Source organism: Callithrix jacchus, chromosome 1 (genome assembly GCF_049354715.1).
Source record: "Callithrix jacchus isolate 240 chromosome 1, calJac240_pri, whole genome shotgun sequence".
In the NCBI taxonomy this organism is placed as follows: domain Eukaryota; kingdom Metazoa; phylum Chordata; class Mammalia; order Primates; family Cebidae; genus Callithrix; species Callithrix jacchus.
Genome location: NC_133502.1, coordinates 18,495,423 through 18,520,735, shown reverse-complemented (window position 1 = coordinate 18,520,735; position 25,313 = coordinate 18,495,423). Strand labels below are relative to the sequence as shown.

The window sequence follows — 25,313 nt, the reverse complement described above, 5'->3', positions numbered from 1 at the left end:
TCCCCGAAGTTATTATATCATTCTTATGCCTTTGCCTCCTCATAGCTTAGCTCCCACCTAAAGTGAGAACATATGATATTTGGTTTTCCATTCCTGAGTTACTTCGCTCAGAATAATGGCCTCCAACACAATCCAAGTTGTTGCAAAAGACATCAGTTCATTCCTTTTTTATGGCTGAGTAGTACTCCCTGGTATATAAATATCATATTTTATTTATCCACTCATTGGCTGATGGGCACTTAGGTTGATTCCACATCTTTGCAATTGCAAATTGTGCCACTATCATCATGTGTCTGCCTGTGTCTTTTTCATATGATTTCTTTTCCTTTGGGCAGATACTCAGTAGTGGGATTGCTGGATCAAATGGTAGATCTACTTTTAGTTATTTAAGGAATCTCCATAATGTTTGCCGTAGTGATTGTGCTAATTTACATTCCCACCAGTAATGTAAAAGAACACACTGAAAAACAGTGTTTAACAAAAGACATAAAACTCCATGCTGAAAATTTTTTTAAAATGCTGAGAGAAATTAAATCTCTAAGTAAAGGTATGGTCCATGTTGTTATAATGTCAATTCTCCCAAAACTAAACTGTGGATCAATTATTTATTTATTTACAAGACAGGGTCTCATCTTGTCACTCAGGGAGGAGTGCAGTGGTGCAATCTCAGCTCACAGCAACCTTAACCTCCCAAGCTCAATTGATCCTCTCACCTCAGCCTCCCAAGTAGCTAAGACTACAGGTACATGCCACCATGCCTGGCTAATTTTTATAGTTTTAGTAGAGACAGGGTTTTGCCAGGTTGCCAAGGCTGGTGTCAAAATCCTGGGCTGAACTGATCCTCCCACCTAAGTGCTAGGATTACTGGCATGAGCCACCACACCCAACCTAAATTATGAATTCTGTAGATTCTATCCTAATCAAAATCTCAACAAGCTTTTTAGCCAAAAGACAAATTCTAAAATATTTATGGAAAAACCAAGGTCCTAGAAGAGCCAAAACAATCTAAGAAAAATTCAGAGGATTCATGCTATCTAATTGCAGGATTTAGTATAAACTATAACCATTGAGTGTGTGGCATTGGTTAAAGGACAGGCAAACAGATTAGTGGGACAGAGTCCAGAAACAGCCCACACATATATGGCCAGTTAGTTTTCAGCAACGGGACCAAAGAAATCATGAAAGGAAAATCTTTGTAAACAAATAGTGCTGGAATAACTAGGTAAACACAGGGGGCAAAATCAAAGTTGAGCTTTACCACATACCACACACAAAAAGTAGTTAAGGCAGGCATGGCGAACATCTGTAATCCCTGCCCTTTGGGAGGCCAAGGAGATGGGTTCATTTGAGCCCAGGAGTTTGAGACCAGCCTGGGCAACACAGCAAGACTCTGTCTCTATGAAAACTTCTAAAATTAGTAGGGCATGGTGGAACACATCTGTGGTCTCAGCTACTCAGGAGGCTGAGGTGGGAGGATCACTTGAGCCCAGGAGGTCGAGGCTTTAGTGAGCCATGATCACACCACTGTACTCTAGCCTGGGTGATAGAGAGAGACCCTGTTCCAAAATAATAGAAATGGATCAAAAATCTAAACATAAAATCTTTAAAACTTCTAGAAAAAAACAGGACACCATCTTTGAGGTCATGGGGTAGGCAAAAATTTCTTAAAGAGGCACCAAACACATAAAAGAACAAAACTGATAAAATATATTTAATTTAAATTAATTAATTAGAATCAGAACTTCTGTTCAATTTTACAAGCACTTTGGAGAACTTCCCCACAGTTTCTTAACTATACATCTATACTATAAATTGACAATTCTAGTCCTAGGTATCTCCCAGAACAAAACATATGTCTTCTACAAGACTTGTACAACAAAAGGTGACATATCCATACAAAGGAAATGATTTGGCCATATAAAGGAATGAAGTTCTAATCCATACTAAAACATGGATGACACTGAAAACACTGTATTAAGTGAAAAAAGCCAGGTACATGCTAAATACTGTATGACACCATTTATACGAAATGTCAAGAATAGGCAAATCCCAGCCAGGTGCATGCCTTTAATCCCAGCACTCTGGGAGGCTGAGGCAGGCAGATCATTGAGGTCAGTAGTATGAGATCAGCCCGGCCAACATAGCAAAACCCCATCTTTACAAAATATACAAAATTAGCTGGGCATGGTGGTGTGTGCCTGTAATCCCAGCTACTCAGGAGGCTGAGGCAGGAGAATCACTTGAACCTGGGATGCAAAGGTTCAGTGAGCTGACATCACACCACTGCACTCCAGCCTGGGCAACAGAAAGAGACTCTGTCTCAAAAAAAAACAAACAAAAAAGAACAGGCGAATCCCTAGAGGCAGAAAGCAGATCAGTGGTTGCCAGGGGCTCAGGGAATTCGGAGTGACTGCTAATGAGTATGGGGTTTCTTTCCAGAGTGATGAAAATATTCTCCAATTAGATAGTGGTGATTGGTGCACAACCCTATAACTATACATAATCTATGGAATTGTACATTTTTTTTCCCTTTTTTTGAGACAGGGTCTTGTTCTGTCACCTAGGTGGGAGTGCAGAGGCACGATCGCAGCTTATTGTAGCTTCAATCTCCTAGGCTCAAGCAATACTCCTGCCTCATTTTTCAATTTTTGCTTTATAGACACGGTCTCATTATATTGCCCAGGTTGGTCTAGAACTCCTGAGCTCAAGCGATCCACACACCTCAGTGTCCCAAAGTGTTGGGATTACAGGCATGAGCCACTGCACATGATGGATGCAGTGAACTTTATGGTATATTAATTATATTTTAATAAAATTGTTATGTAATTTTTTCAAGGTTTGTACATGAATGTTCCTAACAGCTTCATTCACAAGAGACCAAAACTCAAAGCAATCCAAATGCCCATCAACAGGAAAATGGAAAACAAATTGCAGCATGCTTATGCAGCCGAATACTACTCAGCAATAAAAAAGTAATAAACTCCTGATACACATGACACAATGGAAGAATCTCAAAAGTGTTACTTAAGATATTGACACAAAAATAATATTGCATGATTCTGTTTACACTGAATTCAAGAATAGGCAATGTAAATCTGTAGAGACAGAAATCAGAAGAGGGGCTTTCTATGGGGATTGATAGGAGGAAAGAGTGAGGGTATTTTCCATGGCAATGACTGTGCACCACATCCTATCTAGGTGCTGCTTATACAAGTGCATTCATTTACCCAACTAATTATACACAACTAAGATCTGTGCATTTCACTGCATCTAAATGTTACCCCATTTAAAGAAAATCAAGGGAAATTAACATACTTTTTACAGTGAATGGCAGGGTGTTTTCTACTTGATTCTCCAATTAAGATCCAATATTCCACTTCTTGTGGTGAGAGAGGCCCCCTGCTAAATATAAAATACATTCAGAGTAAGTTTCACAGGTACTCACTCCCGTGAGTCTATTGCTTCAACTATATATTAATAAAAGGTATACTAAAGTGTATTCAAACACAGCATTCATTCGGCAAGAACAGACATTAGAGCTTAGGTAGGGGCAAATTTCAACAAGCCATTAAAGAGAACTCACAAATTAAATTTCAGCCTTAATCCTCTATGCAAAATCTAGGCTGTAAAGTGTTTTACCACCTCTAAGATTACAGGAGGAAAAAAAAAGTCCTGGAATGCTACCAGCATATTTCCACTACTCTTCTCCTTTCACTAAGAATTCAAGACATCTCAAAAGGCATCCTAAAAATAAAACCCTAATGCAATGGAGTCTTTAAACACACTGATGTCCTAATCCCATCCCTGGGCATTCTAAATCAAATAGGCCTAGAGTAGAGCCTGGGGATTTGTATAGTTTTTTTTAAAAAAAAAAACAAAATCACACGATTCTTAGGTACAGGCAGAAGTGAGGAACTCTCTTTTAAAAGGTACAAAGTTGGTTTAAAATCATGATTTACACTTGATAAATGTCTGAAATAAGGCGAAGCTGCAGGATGAAATCATAAAAGAAATACACAATATACCTCATATATAAGAAATTCCACTTCCAGAGAGACAAGTAAAGCATTTCAGCATTTGAAGAGAGCAAGAGAGTTCCAGCTTGCTCCTCATTCACAAAACACAACTTCCAGCTTCCTGGTTCTCCCAGGTCATGCCAACCTGTCCCAGAATCCCTCTTCCCTAACCCCGAGGGGCCTTTGAGTGGGACTCCAAGGCCACAAGGCCTCCAGTCCCAGATAACCCATCCAGACTGGGTGGCTCACACCTGTAATCCCAGCACTTTGGGAAACTGAGGCGGTCTGATCACTGGAGCCCAAGAGTTCAAGACCAGCCTGGGAAACATGTTGAAACCCATCTCTAAAACAAAAAAATAGAAAAATTAGCCAGGTGAGGTGGTGAGTACTTGTAGTCCCAGCTACTCAGGAGGCTAAGGTAGGAGGATCACTGAGCCCAGGAGGTTGAGGCTGCAGTGAGCTACGATCTCACTACTGCACTCTAGTCGGGGCAACAGAGAAAGACCTTGTTCAAAAAAAAAAGAACCCATGATCAAGCCAATCCCTTTGCTCAAAGTATTCGTGGCTTGTGTTTTCACCAATTCTTTTTTTTTTTTTTTTAAAGAAAGGGTCTTGCTCTGTCACCCAGGCTGGAGTGCAGTGGCGTGATCTCAGCTCAAGCAATCCTCCCACTTCAGCCACCCAAGTAGCTGGGATGACAGGTACACACCAATACACCTGGCTAAGTTTTGCATTTTTTATAGAGACAGGGTCTCACTATGTTGCCTAAGCTGGTCTTGAACTCCTGCGTGCAAGCAATCTGCCTGCCTCAGCCTCCCAAAATGCTGGAATTAGGCCACTGCACCCCACCCACCAATTCTTAACTAGATACTTCTCCTTTGCTTAGAACCATCCTGGTATTATTTCAACCCATCGTAAGGAAAACAGGTTAAGCAGGAAAAAAAAATTAAAATTCAGTCACTTTCTCTTTCTTAGGGATAATCTCTTCCAAAAAGGTCCAAGTTTACCAGTCAAGCTACATAGTTAATAAAACAGAAACTCTGGATTAGGCAAAGAAAATAATATAACCATGAAGGTCATATAATTTCTGACATTAGAAATAAAAATTGGATCTCGAGCTTCCTTGCAATTAGGAAAAAGGGGAACCAGATTCCATGTTCTTCACTTTAAGAAAGGAAGATCCTTTTTAATTTACTCAGTTGTGACAATCTTCTTGACACTAGATTCTGTCATACTTTGTTCATGTGGGACATTGGATGAGGCACTGAGACATAATTTGTAAAATCCTTTGCAACTACTTCATAATAAATGTAAAAATTACTTTTCAGGAATGGTATGGTGGCTCACACCTGTAATCCCAGCACCTTGGGTGGCCCAGAGAGGAGGACCACTTGAAGTCAGGAGTTTGAGACCAGGCTGCACAACATAGCAAGAACTTGTCTCTACAGAAATCACAAATTAAAACATTTAATGAGCTGGGCATGGTGGTGTATGCCTGTAGCCCTAGCTACTCAGGAGGCTGAGGCAGGAGGATTGCTCGACCAGGAGTTAGAGGCTGCACTGAGCTATGATTATACCACTGCACCCCAGCCTGGGTGACAGAGTGAAACCCTGTCTCTAAGGGAAAAAAAATGACTTTTCAAATGACTTGTTCCTATAATGACTGAACAATAGTACCTAAATGGAAATTTTCAACAACATAATTAACTAAATGCAATTCTGCAGAAGAGTAAGTCTAATGTTTAAAGAACAGTCTAACTTGATGTCAGGAAAGCAGATCGCCAAGCCTTTCAATTTCAGAGACTTCGAATATTTTTTAATATTTCTTAAAATGCACTTTCTAGAACATGTCAATGCTTACCTTAATGCTTTATTAGCTTTAACAGGGGTTGCTTCGAAGCCAATTGGACAAAAATAATGATTTTGGCAATGATAGATATAAGCCAGCGATTCATCTTTCAATCCCCGGGTTAACTTTGACAGGGCCCCTGAAGCTATTAAAATAAACAAACAAACAAACAAACTGAAAGCCCACAAAGCAATGTCCATGCTTCACATGAAGGACTGGTTAAGGGCTTAGGGACAGAAAAGACATTACTTGAAACACACTGACACTGCTGGGGAAAAAACAAGAAGCTATTGATTGGTACAAGGAATGTTAATAAATGTATTCTGTTTTACCCTTTAAACACAGATAATCTCATTAGCAAACTAAAGAACTAAAATCTGTCCTTGCTTACCAAAACCTTCTAATAACACACACAGGTGTCTATGAAATTTGTCTGAAACCTAATACCGAGTGTATTCAGCCATGGTTTCAACTCTTCTGGTTATACACAGCTATCACTAAAAATTCTGAACAAGTATGTCCAATTTTAGCACATGCATTTATTAACTATATACATAAACTACTGTACCAATATTCTTTATAAAAGATATACAAATTGTTGGATTTTAAAATTAGATTGTAATACAGAGGTTCTAATATATACAGTATGTACATCCCAACTTAAAGACTACTGATATACATGAATAAAAATAAACTCGAGGTAATAAACAAGTTTCTAAAATGCAAACTTCCCCTACTAATGAAACAGCCACATAAAAAGGGCTTCCCAGAGAATCTTCAACTGGCCTGAGTGCTGGAGGATGGGGTTCGGCCTCAGGAAGTGCCCGCTGTCTGCAGTAGGGGAGAAGCCTGGACTCTCCTGTCCCTGTGTGGTAACCTGAGATTCAATCTGTGAGATGGGGGCCTGTTAGCAGGAATCCTTCTTGCTTTGCTGAGTTTTTTCCTTTTCACCCAATAAATTCTGTTCCCCCTCACCTTTCAAAGTGTCTGCGAGCCTAATCTCATGTGATAAAAACCCAGTATTTTCTACAATACTAACACACAACTTTAATCTTTCCACAGAACTTACAGAGGCTAGCAGAGTAGCCTTCACAAGCCAAGTGACAAGATAATCTCTACAGAGACAGGCTGGTAGTACCACAACAACCTCTTATGCCCACTCTTCTTCGTATATTTGCCATAACTAAAATAGTTGTCAATTTCAAATGTATGATCCTAAGAAATGACTTTTTACCAGCACTTAGTACTCAAAGGCATTAACTGAGGTTTCATTAACTTGCATCTCCTGGAAGAAGCTAAATTATTTATTAACAAAAAGCCCATTAAAACTAGAAATCCAAAAATAGATGAAGATGAGAGCTTGCAAGTCATAGTTTCAATGACCGACTTTTTGGCCACTGAAATAGCTGAAGACCACTAAGAACAGCAGGTCCTCGCTGCAGCAGAGAGCCAAGGAGTGATGCACAGTCCCTCAAGTGCATTAGTAGGGAAGACGGAACAAGTAACTTTAATAGAAGGTGGAATAACATAGTGCCACAAAAAAGGTACAGAATTCAAAGGAGAAAGAGCACATCAGGTTTGAGGAGTCAAGAAGGGGTAGCATTCAAGATGAAACTTAATGAAGTGTCAGGATTTCAACAATCTAGACAGAGGAAAGAGCATAATGGGAAAACAGAACCACTGGAGAGGAAACATACTCCGGAAACAGCCAGTGATGTAGTTTACGGAACACAGGGTACGACGGTATAGAGAAGTCTACCGTGGGACACCCCAACATTTCAGCCCCAAATCAGAAAAAGGTCACCCTCTGAAATACAAGATAGTAAACACAGCATTTATTTGTTTATTTTTATTTTTTATTTTTTTGAGACAGAGTCTTGCTCTGTCACCCAGGCTGGAGTGCAATTGCACAATCTCAGCTCACTGCAACCTCTGCCTCCGGGTTCAAACAATCCTCATGCCTCAGCCTCCCGAGTAACTGAGATTCCAGGCACTTACCACCATGCCCAGCTAATTTTTGTATTTGTAGTAGAGACGGGGTTTCACTATGTTGGCCAGGTTGGCCTTAAACTCCTGACGTCAAGCGATCAGCTCATCTTGGCCTCCCAAAGTGCTGGGATTACAGGCGTGAGCCACAGTGCCAATACAGTAAATACGGCATTTAATACGTTAAGGTAGTCGTCCAAGAAAGTCATTCTGTATATGAGAAGACACAAATGTATTACTGAGGGTAGGTAAATTCAGAAGTTCAGTCTGTATTCCAGTATGATCTGGCTGGGCTTGACCAACATAAAGAAACCCCATCTCAAAAAATTAGCCAGGCATGGTGGCACATGCCTGTGATCCCAGCTACTTGGGTGGCTGAGGCAGGTGAATCACTTGAACCCTGGAAGTGGAGGTTGTGGTGAGCCAAGATCGCGCCACTGCACTGAAGCTTGGGCAACAAGAGCAAAATTTTATCTCAAAAAAAAAAAAAAAAAAAAATCTGGCGGGGGCATGGTGGCTCATGCCTGTAATCCCAGCCCTTTGGGAGGCCGAGGTGGCAGATCACCTGAGGTCAGGAGTTTGAGACCCGCCTGACCAACATTGAGAAACCTTGCCTCTACTACAATTACAAAATTAGCCAGACCTGGTGGCACATGCCTATAATCCCAGCTACTCAGGAGGCTGAGGCAGGAGCATCCTTGAACCCAGAGGTGGAGGTTGAGGTGAGCTGAGATCACGCCACTGCACTCCAGCCTGGTCAACAAGAGCAAAACTCCATCTCAAAAAAAAAAGTGTTTTTAAACAAACACTTACTCTTTCACTTGCTTTCACTGAACTGCTATGTATTCAGTTTACAGGGTGCAAAATGTCATTAGCAGACATTTATAAAACTTTTAATGAACACAACTGACAGAATCATTACTATACCTTCTAATAACTAGAGAATGACCATGAAAATCTTTTGGACCAGAAAAAGGTTTGGCATATATTGTGGAAATAAACATTCGAGAACTGTCAAAGACAATGCCAAATCATGCATTTTCTTTTCACGGCAAATGAAGACACCTCAAATGAGATCCAGAAGAAACAAGAGACGGTGAAATCAGATAGATATACATTTCATACATTACACCAAATACAGAGGAAAAAAGTTTCAATATATTTAAAAAAGAAAGGGCTTGAAAATATGAGTAAGGAGACCATTTTTAAAAACAAACAGATTTTTTAAAAGAACGACATAGTAAAAATGATTGAAAACCTCTTTTAAAAAAACTCAAATTCAATAGATAGTACAAAAAGCAAATTATACACACCTGAAGAGAAAATTGCCAAACAAGATAATATATCCTTTCGTAGTTTTTCATTGCCTGTTCACTTACTGAGAGTAGGGTGGTGACAGTCTCACTAGAAACATAATTAAATAGCAACACAGCATTTAAAGCGGTGTTTTCCAGAGGGATAGACAGGCCCCATGTGAAGGCATAGAATTGAGTCAGTAGGAATAAATGCTAGCTCTTACCGAGTTCTTACTCTATAACACAGGGTGCTAAGCACATTACAAATATGTCTCCTTTTATTCTCACACTGACCCTATACAAATATAGAAAGATAAAAGGTCTACACCAAGGCTCAGCAAGTGACTTGTTCAAGGTCACAAAACTAGTACATGTAGAAACCAACATGTATTCTCCAAGCCTGCCTCCAAGTAACCAACTTGATATACCCAATATAGGTCAACAGAAATATATCTTACTTTGGGCTGTCTTTTACCTTGGCAAACCATACAGCTTCTATTGACAACAATTCTCTTCTTGATTAATCCTTGAGTACTCTTTTCAACCAGGCCTGGACCTCAGACTTCTGTATCCAGTTTTAGCAAGAATCCTGCTAAGTCAGTTTATAGAGAACGCCCAACCCTTAATATCTAATCAACTTCTTCGCCCCCTTCCCCTACCAACTCTTGATGTCTCAGCCCTTGACCTGCCTTTAGCAAGAAGTCTGTTAGGCCAGTTTAGCAAGAATTCCTGATGTCCCCTCTTAGTAATTTCCCACCTGTAAGGTCCTCGCTGTGTCCCTTGGCTATAAACTCCCAGCTGTCTTTGCTGTATTCAGAGTTGAGCCTGATCTCTCATCCCTACTATAATCCTCCTTTCCAAGTCTTAAATAAAGTCTTCCTTACTCTTTCAAGGAGTGTCAGAATAATTCTGTCTTTAACAATGTATTACAATTTTCTGATTTGTACAGCAAATTGCTTTTCTGTACATTCATTGCTTTTGTACAGTCAAAAGATTATAACAATTTAAAAAATGGAAATTGCTAATACTAGAAATTATTTAATTAGCACATAACTAAAATATCCCTGAGATCAACTCCATTAATATCTATGTTATAACCAAGACTATTTTATAGAACTTTGTCACTTTCACAGTCTATTCTCCTGTCATTATATGTTACCACACAGGTCTAACATCAAATATTCTCAAATCTTTACATTCCTTCTTAGGAAGAAAAACTGCTAAAACTCCATGCTGTTTCCTTAGAGTTTTACTAGTATGTGCACACACAGGCGCAGGCACACACACACACACACACACACACACAAACATACATCGTGGACCCAAATAATACAGTGTGTTACAGTAGTATTTATGATATTCCTTAAAGTTCAAAGGTTCTACATGAAAAGATTAGAAGAAGTAAAACATTAAACTGCATATTAAAAAGTGCCCTGCAGATTACTATTATGATTTCTCCCTCAGACAAAAAGACATGCAAGTAACAGACTGTGTTGAGGGTGTACATAACATTCCAGGAATCTAAACAGCCAGTCTTTGAGATAGATTCAAAATCGTGTGTGTGTGTGTGTGTGTGTGTGTGTGTGTGTGTGAATCTTCTATATGTATACCTACCAGTTTCTCCCGCTGTTTTGTTCTTCCCATGAGGCTTATATAGAACATAAGAGCATCCTTTTACATGGAAGTGGTCATTAATTTGTCTAAACCACCTGAAAATACAAGAAGATTTGCTCATAGCAACAATTCTACAAGAAAGATGGCATTATTCCAGTTCTAAAGAAATCCAGGCATAGCTCAAAGTTGGCCTATCCACAAGAAGTTGAGACCCAGCGGCTGAATACATGGTTTACTATCAACACACATCTACAGCATTATTGTTTTGCAAAACTAGAAATAAAGTATTGCCTCTAAGAGGGTCTTCATACCTCATAAGTGTTGTATTTCCCGTGAAAGGACCAAACCTAATATCTTCAAATGGAGGTTGAAAGCCCAGAATATGTAAAGCTTCTTCTTGGGTAATAGGTGGAAGACTACAAAAGAAACATTCATTGCTTTTCATTTTTCAATTCCTGTCATACGCAAATATAACCTATCTCAATGTTAATATACTTGTCTGATTGGCAGATAATTTTAGTAACATTTTTCATTATTTTGTTTAATTTTTTTAGAGACAGGGTCTCACTCTGTGGTCCAAGATGGAGTACGATGGCATGAGCATAGCTCACTGCAATGTTAAACGACTGGGCTCAAATGATCCTCTTGCCTCAGCCTCCTTAGAGGCTAGAACTACAAGTATATGCCATTGTGCCTGGCTAGTTGTTTTTATTTTTTTACTTTTTGTAGAGATGGGGTTTGGCTTTGTTGCCCAGGCTGGTCTCTAACTCCTTGGCTTCAAGTGATACTCCCACCTTGGCCTCCCAAAGTGCTGAGATTACAGGTGTGAGCCACTGCACCCAGCCCATTTTTATTTTATTGAAAATAATACATGTATATATTTTAAGCTAAAAGACTTCTACTAAAATACAGCAGGGCTTTTCTAATTTATAAAAAATATCTTCTTAAAAATTTTCTGTTATAGAAAAAGCAACATCAAATTATCTTGGAGTTTGGGGATATTGATAAATTGACATACTTACTTTCCAGCTCCCATTGTGCTGTATAAGAAATTCCAACAAGAAATTAACGAGGAGATGCCACAAGAAGTCTTATACTGTGGTCGGCTTATGCAGTACCTGAGAAAGAAAAAGACCATTTTCTTCACTTGAATGAATACAAAATAGGCATGCTAGAAATAGAAAACTCATGGCAATTAAGAGTGTTAATATAATGAAAACTTTGATCCCCGAAATCAATGTGAAAATCTTCCATTTTCCTAATTAATCATGTCATAACTGTAAAATAACAACAAATCAACTACTTTAATAAAGACAGCTAAGTATGACTAAGTACCAGTTAAAGTGGATGTTATCCAAACCAATGGGAAAAAAATTAATAATATATAAATCTAGACCTCACTTATTAAAATTTTCGTGTAAAATCCTGGTTGACCTGCATACATGATTATTTGCTTCTTCAAGAAATACAGGAGAAACAAAGCAATACCCCCATATATCAACTTCTCAGAGAGATTCTTCAACCCAAACTAAATATCATCCATTTATTACCCATTGTGTCCATCTAAAATCCTTGGGCAAGAAGCCGTGAAGCAGTACTTCTCCCGTCACAGAGAATTTTAAAAGTAAAACACAAAATCCTTCCATGGCATGATTCAGTGGCACTAAGTAGTCCAGACAATTTTCCAAACAGTCATGATTCAAGAGAGAAACTGAGGCTAACGTGAACAGAAGGAGAAAGAGACAGACTATTCTGTTTTAAGAAAGGAATAGGTTGGCTTTCAAATGATCTTCTTCTACTGCTTTCTAAAGAAGATACTAAGAAGTAGCCAGAATGAAACAAAGAAACAAGACCTATCATCACTAAGAGCAACATTAGTGTCATCTGAAAAATTAATTTACAAAATGAAAAATTAGACATATGCATGTGAACATATATGCATTTGTATATGTACATATACTGTGCATATTGGCACACATACAAGTTAACCATGAAGCTTAAATCTTTCTTTCTAAGTTCTAGGGTACATGTGCAGGATGTGCAGCTTTGTTAGATAGGTAAACGTGTGCCATGGTGGTTTGCTGTATCTCAACCCATCACCTAGGTATTAAGCCCCATGTGCATTAGTTATTTTTCCTGATGCTCTCTTTCCCCCATCTCCTACCCCACAACAGGACCCAGTATGTGTTTTTCCCTCCCTGTGTCCATGTGTTCCCATTGGTCAGCTCCCACTTATACGTGAGAACATGGGCCATGACCCCTAAATCTATAGACTGAACTACACAAAATGATACACAGAAGTAATAACTGTCACTTAACATACTAAGTGCTGTCTTCAACACTTCATTGTCAAATCTACTGAATCCTCCCTCAGTTGTGCTTTGTTCTTTAATTGTGATAGAAACATACAACATAAAAATAAAAATAATAAAATAAAAAATAAATTCTGCACAACAAAAGAAACAATCGTTGGAGTGAGCCAGCAATCAACAGAATGGGAAAATATTTTTGCAAGCTACCCATCTGACAAAGGGCTAATATCCAGAATCTACAAAGATTTTTTTATAAATTTACAAGAAAAAAATAAAATAAAATAAATTTACAAGAAAAAAAAACATCAAAAAGTGGGTGAAAGATACAAACAGACACTTTTTTTTTTAATTGCATTTTAGGTTTTGGGGTACATGTGCAGAACATGCAAGATAGTTGCATAGGTACACACGTGGCAGTGTGTTTTGCTGCCTTCCTCCCCTTCACCCACATTTGGCATTTCTACCCATGCTATCCCTCCCCAGCTCCCCCCGCGCTGTCCCTCCCCATTCCCCCCAATAGACCCCAGTGTGTAGTGCTTCCTTCCCTGTGTCCATGTGTTCTCATCGCTCATCACCCGCCTATGAGTGAGAACATGCGGTATTTCATTTTCTGTTCTTGTGTCAGTTTGCTGAGAATGATATTCTCCAGATTCATCCATGTCCGTACAAAGGACACGAACTCATCATTTTTGATTGCTCATAATATTCCATGGTGTATATGTGCCACATTTTCCCAGTCCGGTCTATCATCGATGGGCATTTGGGTTGATTCCAGGTCTTTGCTATTGTAAACAGTGCTGCAATAAATATTCGTGTGCATGTGTCCTTATAGTAGAACGATTTATAGTCCTTTGGATATATACCCAGTAATGGGATTGCTGGGTCAAATGGAATTTCTATTTCTAGGTCCTTGAGGAATCACCACACTGTTTTCCACAATGGTTGAACTAATTTACACTCCCACCAGCAGTGTAAAAGTGTTCCTATTTCTCACATCCTCTCCAGCATCTGTTGTCTCCAGATTTCTTAATGATCGCCATTTTAACTGGCATGAGATGGTATCTCAAGGTGGTTTTGATTTGCATCTCTCTAATGACCAGTGATGATGAGCATTTTTTCATATGTTTGTTGGCCTCATGTATGTCCTCTTTTGTAAAGTGTCTGTTCATATCCTTTGCCCATTTTTGAATGGGCTTGTTTGTTTTTTTCTTGTAAATCTGTTTGAGTTCTTTGTAAATTCTGGATATCAGCCCTTTGTCAGATGGGTAAACTGCAAAAATTCTTTCCCATTCTGTTGGTTGCCGATTCACTCTAGTGACTCGAACAAACACTTTTCAAAAGAAGACATTTATGCAGCCAACAAACATATGAAAAAATGTTCATCATCACTGGTCATTAGAAAAATGCAAATCAAAACCACATTGTGATACCATCTCACACCAGTTAGAATGGCAATCATTAAAAAATCTGGAGACAACAGATGTTGGAGGGGATGTGGAGAAATAGGAACACTTTTACACTGTTGGTGGGAGTGTAAACTAGTTTAACCATTGTGGAAAACAGTGTGGCAATTACTCAAGGATATAGAAACAGAAATACCATTTGATCCAGCAATCCCATTACTGGGTATATACCAAAAGGACTATAAATGATTCTATTATAAAGACACATCCACATGTATGTTCACTGCTTACAATAGCAAAGACTGTTTACAATAGGAAAGACTTGGAACCAACCCAATGTCCATCAACAATAAACTAGATAAAGAAAATGTGGCATATATACACCATGAAATACTATGCAGCCACGAAAAAGGATGAGCTCATGTCCTTTGCAGGGACATGGATGAATCTGGAAACCATCATTCTCAGCAAACGGACACAAGAACAGAAAACCAAACGCCACTCATAGGTGGGTGTTTAACAATGAGAAACATGAACACAGGGAGGAAAACATCACACACTGGGGTCTGTTGGGGGGTCAGGGGCTAGGGGAGGGATAGCAGGGGATGGGGAGATTGGGGAGGGATAACATTAAGAGAAATACCTAATGTAGGTGACAGGGGATGGAGGCAGCAAACCACCATGGCATGTGTATACCTATCAAACAATCCTGCAAGTTCTGCACATGTACCCAGAACTTAAATAAAAAAAATAAATAAATAAAAATAAAATCTATAAAAAATAAACATACAACATAAAATTTATCATGTAAATCATTTTTAAGTGTACAGGTCAGTAATGTCAACTATACATGAATCGTTGGGCAACAGAAGTTTTTCATCTCACAAAAATGAAACTCTTTGCCCACTGAACAACCCAACGCCCTTTTTCCCCTTTCCCCCATCCCTGGAAACATATGAGCAATTTACTAATGTTCTTATTCAAGTAATCTGCCCTCGTTGTTTAAATATGAGTGTGAACTCCAACCTAAGACATCTTTGTGGACAAATGATTATTAATAGCTCCATCATCATAAGCTGTATGGCCCATGCTGATAAAGCACAAGCAACTCATTCATTGACTGATTTTTTTTTTCTGCTGTGAATATTTTTCCCAGAGTTCAATTCTGGGGATTATTTTACAAGTCCATATATAACAGTGTTTTATATGTTACAAAATGTATCTTTACATATATTTACTAAGAAAGTATTGCATGCATGTGTATATTTTCTCTCGTAACACTAAATTTGGCCTGAACATTTTAAAAAGGAGATGAAAAGGGAGGTTTCTCTTAAGATTTTTCACACTTTTTCATCAGTCTAAACTTGTTTTCTAGTCTTGTTTATGACCAGATTAAAACATTTACCAACATTCTCCTAGTTTCTATGGGAGTTTCCATTCTAACCTAATCTTGTAATATTGTCAGTGGAAAATAGGCTTAGAGTCTTGGTGATGGTTCCCCTCAGTGCATTCCTCCCATCTATCCTTCCTAGTGCTAGCTTTCACAGACTACCATGTTATATTATTAAAATGCAGTTATGCATATTTGTCATTGAAACGAAGCTTAATCTAAGCAATCCGAAGGACAAACAAGCAAAGCCTTCTTTTCAAAGAAACTAAAATGAGTATTTTTTACTTTAGTGTCTCTTCTCCATTATTCCCTACATACTAACTACTCCAAATTTATCTTTATAAAAGTTCCTTTTGTTAAGAAATTGTCCATGGCTTATCTTTAACTCAGAAAAAACAAAATCTAAATCTTGAGCCTGATATCTAAGAAAGAGATCATGACATATGTTATAGGGAAACAGCACGAATGTTGAAGTCTGAGTCTTCAGTTTCAATAGAAGATCTTCTGCTTATTAGCCACGTGACATTGGCAGGTTTCTTGGCTTCTCTGAGTCTCACTCTAAACAAGCTATTCTCTTTTCATTACCCACATTCCAAAGACCCTTTCCTATAATCCTTTCGAAGACCCTTCACCCCTCCAACCCTTCATATTTCCTCCCTTAAGACCCAGGACCTTAGTAAAGCATTTTGATGATCATTACCTCCTTTCATGGTTAATTATGGATTCATACCCATCACCTGACAAACTGCCTAATATATTTAATATTTTTTTGTTTAGTCCTTCTCCTCAACTAGATTTGACGCCTTGGGAAAACAAAGACCATGTTGGATGCATCTCTGTTTCTCAGCCTACAGCAAAGGGACCAATATTTATTAAATAAGTGATAAAAATGTATCTCTAAAATGTCATACAAATGAATTTTAAAGACTCAAATGAGAGTCAGTAATACATAAAAGTTGGCATGAATTAAATTTGTTTTCTTTAGGAACTGTATTTTAAGATAACCAAATAGCCCCAGTTGATGAATGAAAGTTAGAGAAGAAGACTGGGTAATAAAGGTAAATTTTTTAAAAAGATAGAATTTTGAAATATAACCATTTTGCAGCAAAGATTCAGACAAGGACCATCAATGGGTTTGGGTTGTCAATACATCTGGCTAAAATCATAAGGTAAAAGGTTGATGGAACCTGGTTATTACCTAATACCACTCTGTCACCCTACTGATTACTTGAGGGTAGCAGAAAGGAAAGAAAGAACTTGTAAATGTAGAATACAGCTATCACCACCTGAACCCAATAATCACTTAGAATTGCTAATACTGGATAATCAGATACTATGTGCCTTCTGATGTGAAACGTTTGAAGTATGAAGGCCCACTCAAGCAGTATTCTGACATAAAATGTTGTACTGGAATTTAATCAAGTCTTTAGATTCAACTTGAAGTTTACAGGAAATATTGAGGTTAGATGACTAATTTAGGAAACTAAAAGGAAAGAACAAATCTAGAATATAGGACATTCTACAAAATATCTGGCCAAGTTTCTTCAATAAGTCAATCTTTACAATTCTTGTTTGTCAATTAAAATAAATAGAATTCTAAAAAGACAAGGGGGAAAGGGGGAAGGTGGTGTGGAGACTGTCATAGATTGAGAGACTTATGCGTCACAACAAGCAAACATGTGGTTCACAACTGGGTTCCACTCTGAACAAAAATATGTGAAGACCTTCTCAGAACAATCTGGGAAATGTGACTTGAGCCTGGGAATTAGATACTAGGGAAATATTATTAATCTTATTAGATATGACAAAAGTATTGTGGTTAAGTAGAAAAAAGTCATTTTTTAGAGATGCATACTTAGGTAACTTGAGATGAAATATGATAAATATCAGTCACTTACTTGAAAATTCTTCAGCAAAGAAAAGCTAAGTATTTAATGACATCAAAAGGTTAATCGTTGTTAAATCTAGATGGCAGTTACGCAGAATCACACAAATGACTCAAATAATCAGCCGAGTTGGGGAAAGACGAGCATAGCTCATTATTAATCTACTTCAAACATTTGTGGTAGACTTTAAATATTCAGAAATCCTGGTCATAATTTTAGAACTAAAAATATTTATTATACCTATAATGTATTATTTGTAAACTGCTAAATTATTGCCAACATACATTAGATATTTCAAAAATGAAAAAAATTAAAACTGATAACATCACCATCGTCTGAGGTCTAATACTTTCCGCTGTTTAATATCTTCAAGAGGAGAATGCTGAGGACATTCTTTCTGATATCTTCCTTTTTTATCTGAAGTTTTTTTCTTGGAAACTTGTCTTTTTGCATTGCCTAGAAGATAAGGGTACAAAATCAGCAAAAGGCTTAAGATGAAGTAAACTGAAATGACAAAAATTAATTATGCACCAAAATTAAGAAGTAACTGCCTTAATAATTCTGCTGAGAGAGTGCAAAGAAAAGATAATAATAAATAAATAAATAACACCCAGATACATAAGACCCATAAAGAGATTTAGACTCAACAAGACAAAAAATTAATAAGGACATCCAGGACTTGAACTCAGATCCGGAAAAGTAAACTTAATAAATATTTATAGAGTTCTTCATTTTAAATACACAAAATATACATTCTCCACTTTAAATACACAAAATATTGATCGGCCATTATTAATACCCATTTTTAGAATCAAGCAATATTCCTGTCCTCTCTCCCTCTTTTTCTTCCTCTTTCTTCCTCTCCTTCACTCTTTTTTTCTTTCTTTCCTTCTCTCCTTTCAAAAAAAAAAAACTAAAAAAAAAAGAGATGTACTAAGAGTTTATTGTTTGAACCAAAAGCTTCATTAAAAACCTAAAAAAGTATAATAGATACTCATGCTGAAAAATGCAAATAATATAGAAGGGTATAAATTGAAAATTGAAGGTCTCATTCTTCTCCACTCTGGTTTTATAATCATTTCTACTTCGCAACTATAAAAAATAAATAAATAAATAAATAACTGCCACTGGTTCTATTTGCAAACACAACAAAGTAATACATGTAGTTTCAATAATAGTCCCCTACCTTAAAGAGAAAGAAAGAATAAAAACAAATTTAAACAACCATGAATCCTATTTTATATCAGGTTCTTATACTCCAATTCCAGAGCTAGTCACTTAGCTGGCAAAACAATCAATCACTAAATCTTTAGCCACATCTAGAAAATCAAATTGTCAACAGTAGTACATTTAACTAGACCACATTCCAAAAAGTGAAGAAAACAGTAAAACCAAAATCAATGCAACTCTGTTAAAAAGTAAAAGCACCGGATCCAATCATGTGATGATATGATGTTTAAAAATATCTCTGGGCCTACAGAGATGATAGAATGAAGAAGGATGCACACATGCACATTACTACAATGCAACTTTAGTACAGGAACTGCAATGAAAATCAAAGCCTCCTCTGTGCATGTATGCATGTACACACACACTCACAAATGCACACACACACATACATTCTCCAAAAGACCCTCAAGACAAACAACAGTGGTTTCTACTGAGGAAGGGAGAATGGGAAGCTGAGACAAAACGGAGCCAAAAGTAAGAGTGAGAATTTATACTTTTTAACTTTTTTAATTTTTGTGTGTATATAGTAGGTGCACATGTTTATGGAGTACATAGATGTTTTGATACAAGCATGCAATGTGAAATAACCACATCACGGAGAATGGGATATCCATGCTATACTTTTTAATTTTTATATTTTTTATTTCTGAATGATGTTAGTGAAGTATCTAGTAAAAAAGTCATATAAGTAAAATATCAATAAATAACATCCACACCTCATTTTATTAAAATACTATTAAGATTTCAGATAGCCATGCTCAAATACTTGAATCTTGCACACATATTCTATTTTACAACAGTTTTGTTATAAAAATTAAATGAAGGCTAATATTTCATTTTTATGAGTCATTCATAAATTAGAAAGCAGATTATATACATATATGCCTAGGAAGCAAACATGGGAAGAGATCAGTTTTGTTCATTCAAGATGCTTTACACTGAAACCATTTGGCACCAACAAACAGCTGGAACACAGGAACTATTATTATACAGGGAATTTCTGTAAAAATGTAATAATAATGAAGACTATAAAGTCAAGAAACAATGTTCCACCTTCCTTTTAATTATTCTTTTTGTTTGTTCGTGACAGGGTCTTGCACTGTTGCCCAGACGGGAATGCAGTGACCCAATCTCCGCTCACTGCGACCTCCGCCTCCTGGGCTTAAGCAATCCTCCTACATCAGCCTCCAGAGTACCTGGGACGACGAGTGAACATGACCGTGTCCAGCTAATTTTTGCATTTTTAGTAGAGACAGGGTCTTGCTATGTTGCTCAGGTTGGTCTCAAACTCCTGAGCTCAAGCAATCCTCCTGCCTCAGCCTCTCAAAATGCTGGGATTACAAGTGTGAGCCACCGTGCTTGACCCTTTTAATTACTTTGTCTAAGCTTTTACAGAGAACACACTTTCACAGACCTGAACATCACTGACAAAGGTGAGTAACTGCACCAAATCTCCTTGTGCCAAATTTCCTTCACTGGTAAAATGACTCTTAGAGAGTCAGATGACAGAAGAATGAGTTTCTAACATTTCTTGAATGTCTTCACTGCCTAATAATGACTTAATTCCCTAAGTAGTTTTCCCATCCACTTAAAATTTTAAGGCTAATGAAACATGGAAATGTGTGACCTTGACTGTACTCACACTTTCCTCTAGGGTTCCATGACCTTGACCCTATTCTCTTTTTGTTGAATCTAGGATTGCCCCTGGGATCCGTCCAAATAAGCATACTTCATAAAAGCCCCGCACTGCCACAAAAGAAGCTGGTCTCACAGGCAAAGTTCATTCAATTTAAGGGAAGGAAGCCTCATAAAAGTGAAAGCTAAGTTTGAGATGGGAACATAAAAGAGCAACACCTGCACCTTCTGCCTCCTTTCACATCAGCTTCAAGAACCTTCAACCACTGCTCCTTCTCATTACCAAGTTCCTGCTTCCATTCCTCACCCTACCCACAGCACATGCACACAGCCTTAACACCACACACACACACACACACACACACACACACACACACACAGGAATTCACCACACTGCCTTTTAGAAAAAGGTATGAGAAGAGCAAATTAAGGCAGAAAATCCACTGTCTTTTTTACTGGAAGAACCAAAGTTCAGAGTCCTGTACAATCACCATCACTGAAAGTGAGGTGAGAGGGAACGCAGAAAGAAGAGAGTCACAGAGAAGGGCAAAAACTAAAATTGACAAACTCTGGGAAAGACGGGAATAGATTTCCAGAGTTACTACATTATTAAATAACATTTGAATGTCTAGTTTCCAACAACAACAACAAAAGTCACAAGGCACACAAAGAAACAGAATATGGTCCATCAAAAGGAACAAAAAAATATGTAAACCAACAGAAACCATCTCTGGGAAACCAAATGGCAGACTTGCTAGACAAGGACTTTAAAATCACTATCCTAAAGATGCTAAAAGAATTAAAGAAAGATGAAGAACATGGAAATATCAATGAAGAAACAGAAAACTTAAAAGGAAATAAAAAAATTATTGGGCTGAAAAATATAATAACTGAAATGAAAAACTCACTAGAGTGATTCAAAGGCTGACTTGAGCAGGCAGAAGAAAGAATTCATGAACCTGAAGATGGGAAAAGGAATCAGGATTTATTGATTAACGGGTACAAAGTTTATTTCGGAATGTAAAAAGAGATTTGGAGATGAATAGTGATGATGGTTACCTAACAATATGAATGTACTTAATGCCACTAAACTGCACAAGTAAAAATCTTTAAGACGGTAAATTTTATGTTATTAAACATGTATTAGTTTTTAAAAAGAAATTAAATGCAGAAAGGACAACTTCACAATCATAGATGAAGATTTTCAACACCCTTCTTTCAGCAATTGACAGAAGAAGACACAAGTTAATCAGAGACACAAAAGATGTGAATAACACTTTGACATATTAATATTTATAGATACTCTCAATGATGCAGATGCACATTCTTTTCAAGTGCACATGGTACATTCACCAAGATAGACCACATGTTGGGTCATAAAACAAGTCTCAGTAAATTTATAAAGACTGAGAGCATATGCCCTCTGTCCACAATGGAACTAAACTAGAAATTAATATTTAGAAAAACTATAAATATCTAGAATTAAACAGCATGCACATAAGTAATACACGTATCAAAGAATAAATTGCAAAGTAAATTAGAAAATATTTCAAATTAAATAATAAGAACAATTTCAAAATTTGTGGCCTGCAGCTAAAGCAGTACTTAACGAGCAATTTGGAGCATCATCTGTTTATGGTAGAAAAGTCTAAAATCAGTGGTCTAAGCTTCCATCTTAAGAAGTCAGAAAATGAAGAACAAAGTAAACCCGAAGTAAGTCAGAGGAAGGAAATAATAAAGAACAGAACCCAGTGAAATAGAAAGCAAACAACTGAGAAAAGTAACAAAGCTAAATGCTGGTTATTTGAAAAGATGAGCAAAATTGATAAACTCCTAGCTAGGCTGATCAGTTTTAAAAAAAAATAGGGAAAATAAATCAATTACCAGTATTAGGATGCAAAAGTAGTAGTCACTACAGATTCCTTAGCTGTTAGAGGGATAACATTAATTTTAAGCCCCCCAAATTTGACAACTTAATGACATGGACAAGTTAAAATCTGTCAGAAATTAACAGAAATCAAAACAACTCCATAATTATAAATAGAGATTTTAATATCTCTCTGAAAATGTTCAGAAAACAGGAGGAAAATACACTTCACAAGTTTTCTTAGAAGATTTGCATACCCCTAATTCCAAAACTGTACAAAAGCAAAAAACAAAAGGAAAATTGCAGACTCGTTAGTTATAAATTTAGACAAAAAAGCAAAATCCCTCTCCTACCCTTGAGAATTACAAATTTACTTAACATTCTATAAAACGAGTTGATTTTGCAGATGAACAAGCAGAAGCATTAGGTTTTACAAAATCATCAGAGAAGCCTAGAATTAAAATACAAATCCTAGTTTGACCTCTTACTAACTGTGCAACTTTGGTCAAGAGATTTATCCCCTCTAAGCCTCAATTTCTTCACCTACAAACGGGGATAACAGTACCTGCCTCATAAAATTCCTATATTACTTTGAATTCAAAATAGAGAAGTGTAAAGTATTTCTATTTGCCATAGGACCATCCCATTGCAACTGTGAAGGTTGTACACAATCTAGGTAAACAGCATCTTCTTAAATTGAGCAGTACACAGCCCACTCAGTGGTACATGGAGGCTTTGCTGGGTGCTTAAAAATTTTTAACAGCAAAAAAAGCTAAAACATTATATAGTAGGAAAAAGAGATATTTGCTCGGGAAATATGACTTCATGTTCCTATAAAACTATGAAACAGTAGTATGTTATTCCAGCCATGTTATTAACCTTTTCTAAGCTACCATCTGTTTATCTATAATATTTTACAACATTCTTAGATTTTCAAAGCTCTCAAAATATTTAATACGAAGGTTATGCTTGAAGTTTCCAGTGGAAACCTAGTAATGAACTACATGTCCTATGTCAAGGTTACTTTCCTAAAACTACAATGACAGACAAGATGATAGCCATGTTCCTTATTTAGTATTATAAAAGAAAAATATATGTAATGGCAAGATTAAACTTGACACAGTGTTTGTTTTCTCATTATTTTCACATATGAACTTCATGGCTTCTTCCTTACCTGATTTGTGTTTCGAATTTGTGGTCACCCCATCAAATTCAGATTTATCAATTTCCCATGCAAGAGGTAGCTTGCCCAGGCTGTTGGATAAGTGTTCCAAGCTATTTTCTTCATTGTAGATGATTTCCGATGTACTAGTCGGGATACCAATGTATCTTGTTGAATTATTTCCAGAAGATAAAGAAGTACTATCAGGGAGGCAAGAAGAGCGGGATGGATTTGGAGTTTTATAGATTGAGGTTGCCTGGTTGAGAAAGGCATAGTCCGAACAGATGGCATAAATTTTTTCCCGAGTATGAGTCACTGGACAACTCCATGGATAATGACCATCTCCTTTGGGACCCAAGGGTGCTCCTGAGGCACTTGTGCAGAAAGATTTTATAGCACCTTGTAGACTCTCTTCAGGTGACTTTCTTTCAGACTTGTGCTCACCATTTCCAGAATCATTTGACCTTTCTGTTTCTGCAACGTTAGGCATTGAATGCAGTGTAAAAGTTTCTACTAATAGAAAGAAGTTGCAACTCTTTCTGTTTCTTGAAAAACAACTTTCACAATTGTTTACAGCATGCTATAAAAGCTGGAGAGCTGCAAAGTGAGCTCCTAACAGGAAGGAAAAGAATGATCAACAATCCACCAGATATACTAACAGCACTAAAAAAATAGCAATTTTATGCATATATATGCTTTTATTCTATATTAATTTTACAACTACAATATGACTAGAGTCATGAACACTGACTATCTTATTTTTAAAATTAGTCTAAAATAATGCATGAGAATAATTAAAAAGCAAGTAGCCCAATTTTTAAAAATGGGCAAAGTATCAGATTAGTGACTTCTCCAAAATTGTATAGAAATTGCCAATAAGGTGAGGCACAGTGGCTCACACCTGTAATCCAGCACTTTGGAAGGCCAAGGCAGGTGGATCACTTGGGGTGAGGAGTTCAAGACCAGCCTGGCCAACATGGTGAAACCCCATCTCTATTAAAAATACAAAAATTAGCCAGGTATGGTGAGACATGAGTCCCCACTACTCAGGAGGCTGAGACATGAGAATCACTTCAACTTGGGAGGCGGAGGTTGCAGTGAGCCACAACTGCACCACTGCACTCCAGCCTGGGTAACACAGTGAGACTCCGTCTCAAAAAAAAAAAACCAACAGAAACAGAAAAGAAAAGAAATGGTCAATGAGCCCGTGAAAAGATACTCAGTATCATTAGCCATCATGGAAATACAAATCAAAACCATAGTAAGATGACACCCTACACACACTAGAATGGCTATAATCAAAAAGGTAAGAATAAGTGTTGGTGAAGATGTGGAGAAATCATAACCCTCAGATACCACTAGTGGAAATGTAAAACGGTCCAGTTGTTTTGGAAAACAGTTCTTCCAACAATTAAACAGTTACCATATGGTCCAGCAATTTCATTCCTAGGTATATATCCATGACAGATGAAAATACATCTCCACACAAACGTTAATAGCAGCATTATTCGTAATAGCTAAAAAATGGAAACGACCCAAATGTCCACCAATTGATGAATGCAGAAACAAAATGTGGTATATCCATACAATGGAATATCATTTGGCAATAAAAAGAAATGAAGTACTGACCCATGCTACAACATGGATGTACCCTGAAAACATCACACT

General features: G+C 37.3%; 1 protein-coding gene and 1 long non-coding RNA gene across 14 annotated transcripts in view; one reads left to right on the top strand and one right to left on the bottom strand.

Annotated features, from left to right (window-relative positions):
* LOC103793684 (uncharacterized) overlaps positions 1-23,891 on the top strand; it is a 34,290-nt gene extending 10,399 nt beyond the window's left edge. Inside the window, exons 3-4 of one of the 3 annotated variants that reach the window (XR_013519458.1) lie at positions 20,072-20,414; positions 20,678-23,891. This is a non-coding gene — a long non-coding RNA (uncharacterized LOC103793684). Of the gene's footprint in view, positions 1-6,927; positions 9,356-20,071 lie in introns of those variants that run through there. The other 2 variants (XR_013519454.1, XR_620796.5) reach the window with 2 other exon arrangements.
* BIVM (basic, immunoglobulin-like variable motif containing) overlaps positions 1-25,313 on the bottom strand; it is a 35,233-nt gene that overhangs the window by 3,693 nt on the left and 6,227 nt on the right. For 7 of the 11 annotated variants that reach the window (XM_054247986.2, XM_008998586.4, XM_078329106.1 and 4 more), the window contains 7 exons: positions 23,658-24,257; positions 18,081-18,207; positions 11,783-11,878; positions 11,072-11,176; positions 10,761-10,855; positions 5,878-6,010; positions 3,316-3,402 (listed from right to left, as the gene is read on the bottom strand). In XM_054247986.2, coding sequence (XP_054103961.1) covers positions 3,316-3,402; positions 5,878-6,010; positions 10,761-10,855; positions 11,072-11,176; positions 11,783-11,878; positions 18,081-18,207; positions 23,658-24,135 — 1,121 coding nt within the window. In that variant the 5' untranslated portion in view covers positions 24,136-24,257. The remainder of the gene's footprint in view (positions 1-3,315; positions 3,403-5,877; positions 6,011-10,760; positions 10,856-11,071; positions 11,177-11,782; positions 11,879-18,080; positions 18,208-23,657; positions 24,258-25,313) is intronic. The other 4 variants (XM_078329157.1, XM_078329130.1, XM_035293672.3 and 1 more) reach the window with 3 other exon arrangements.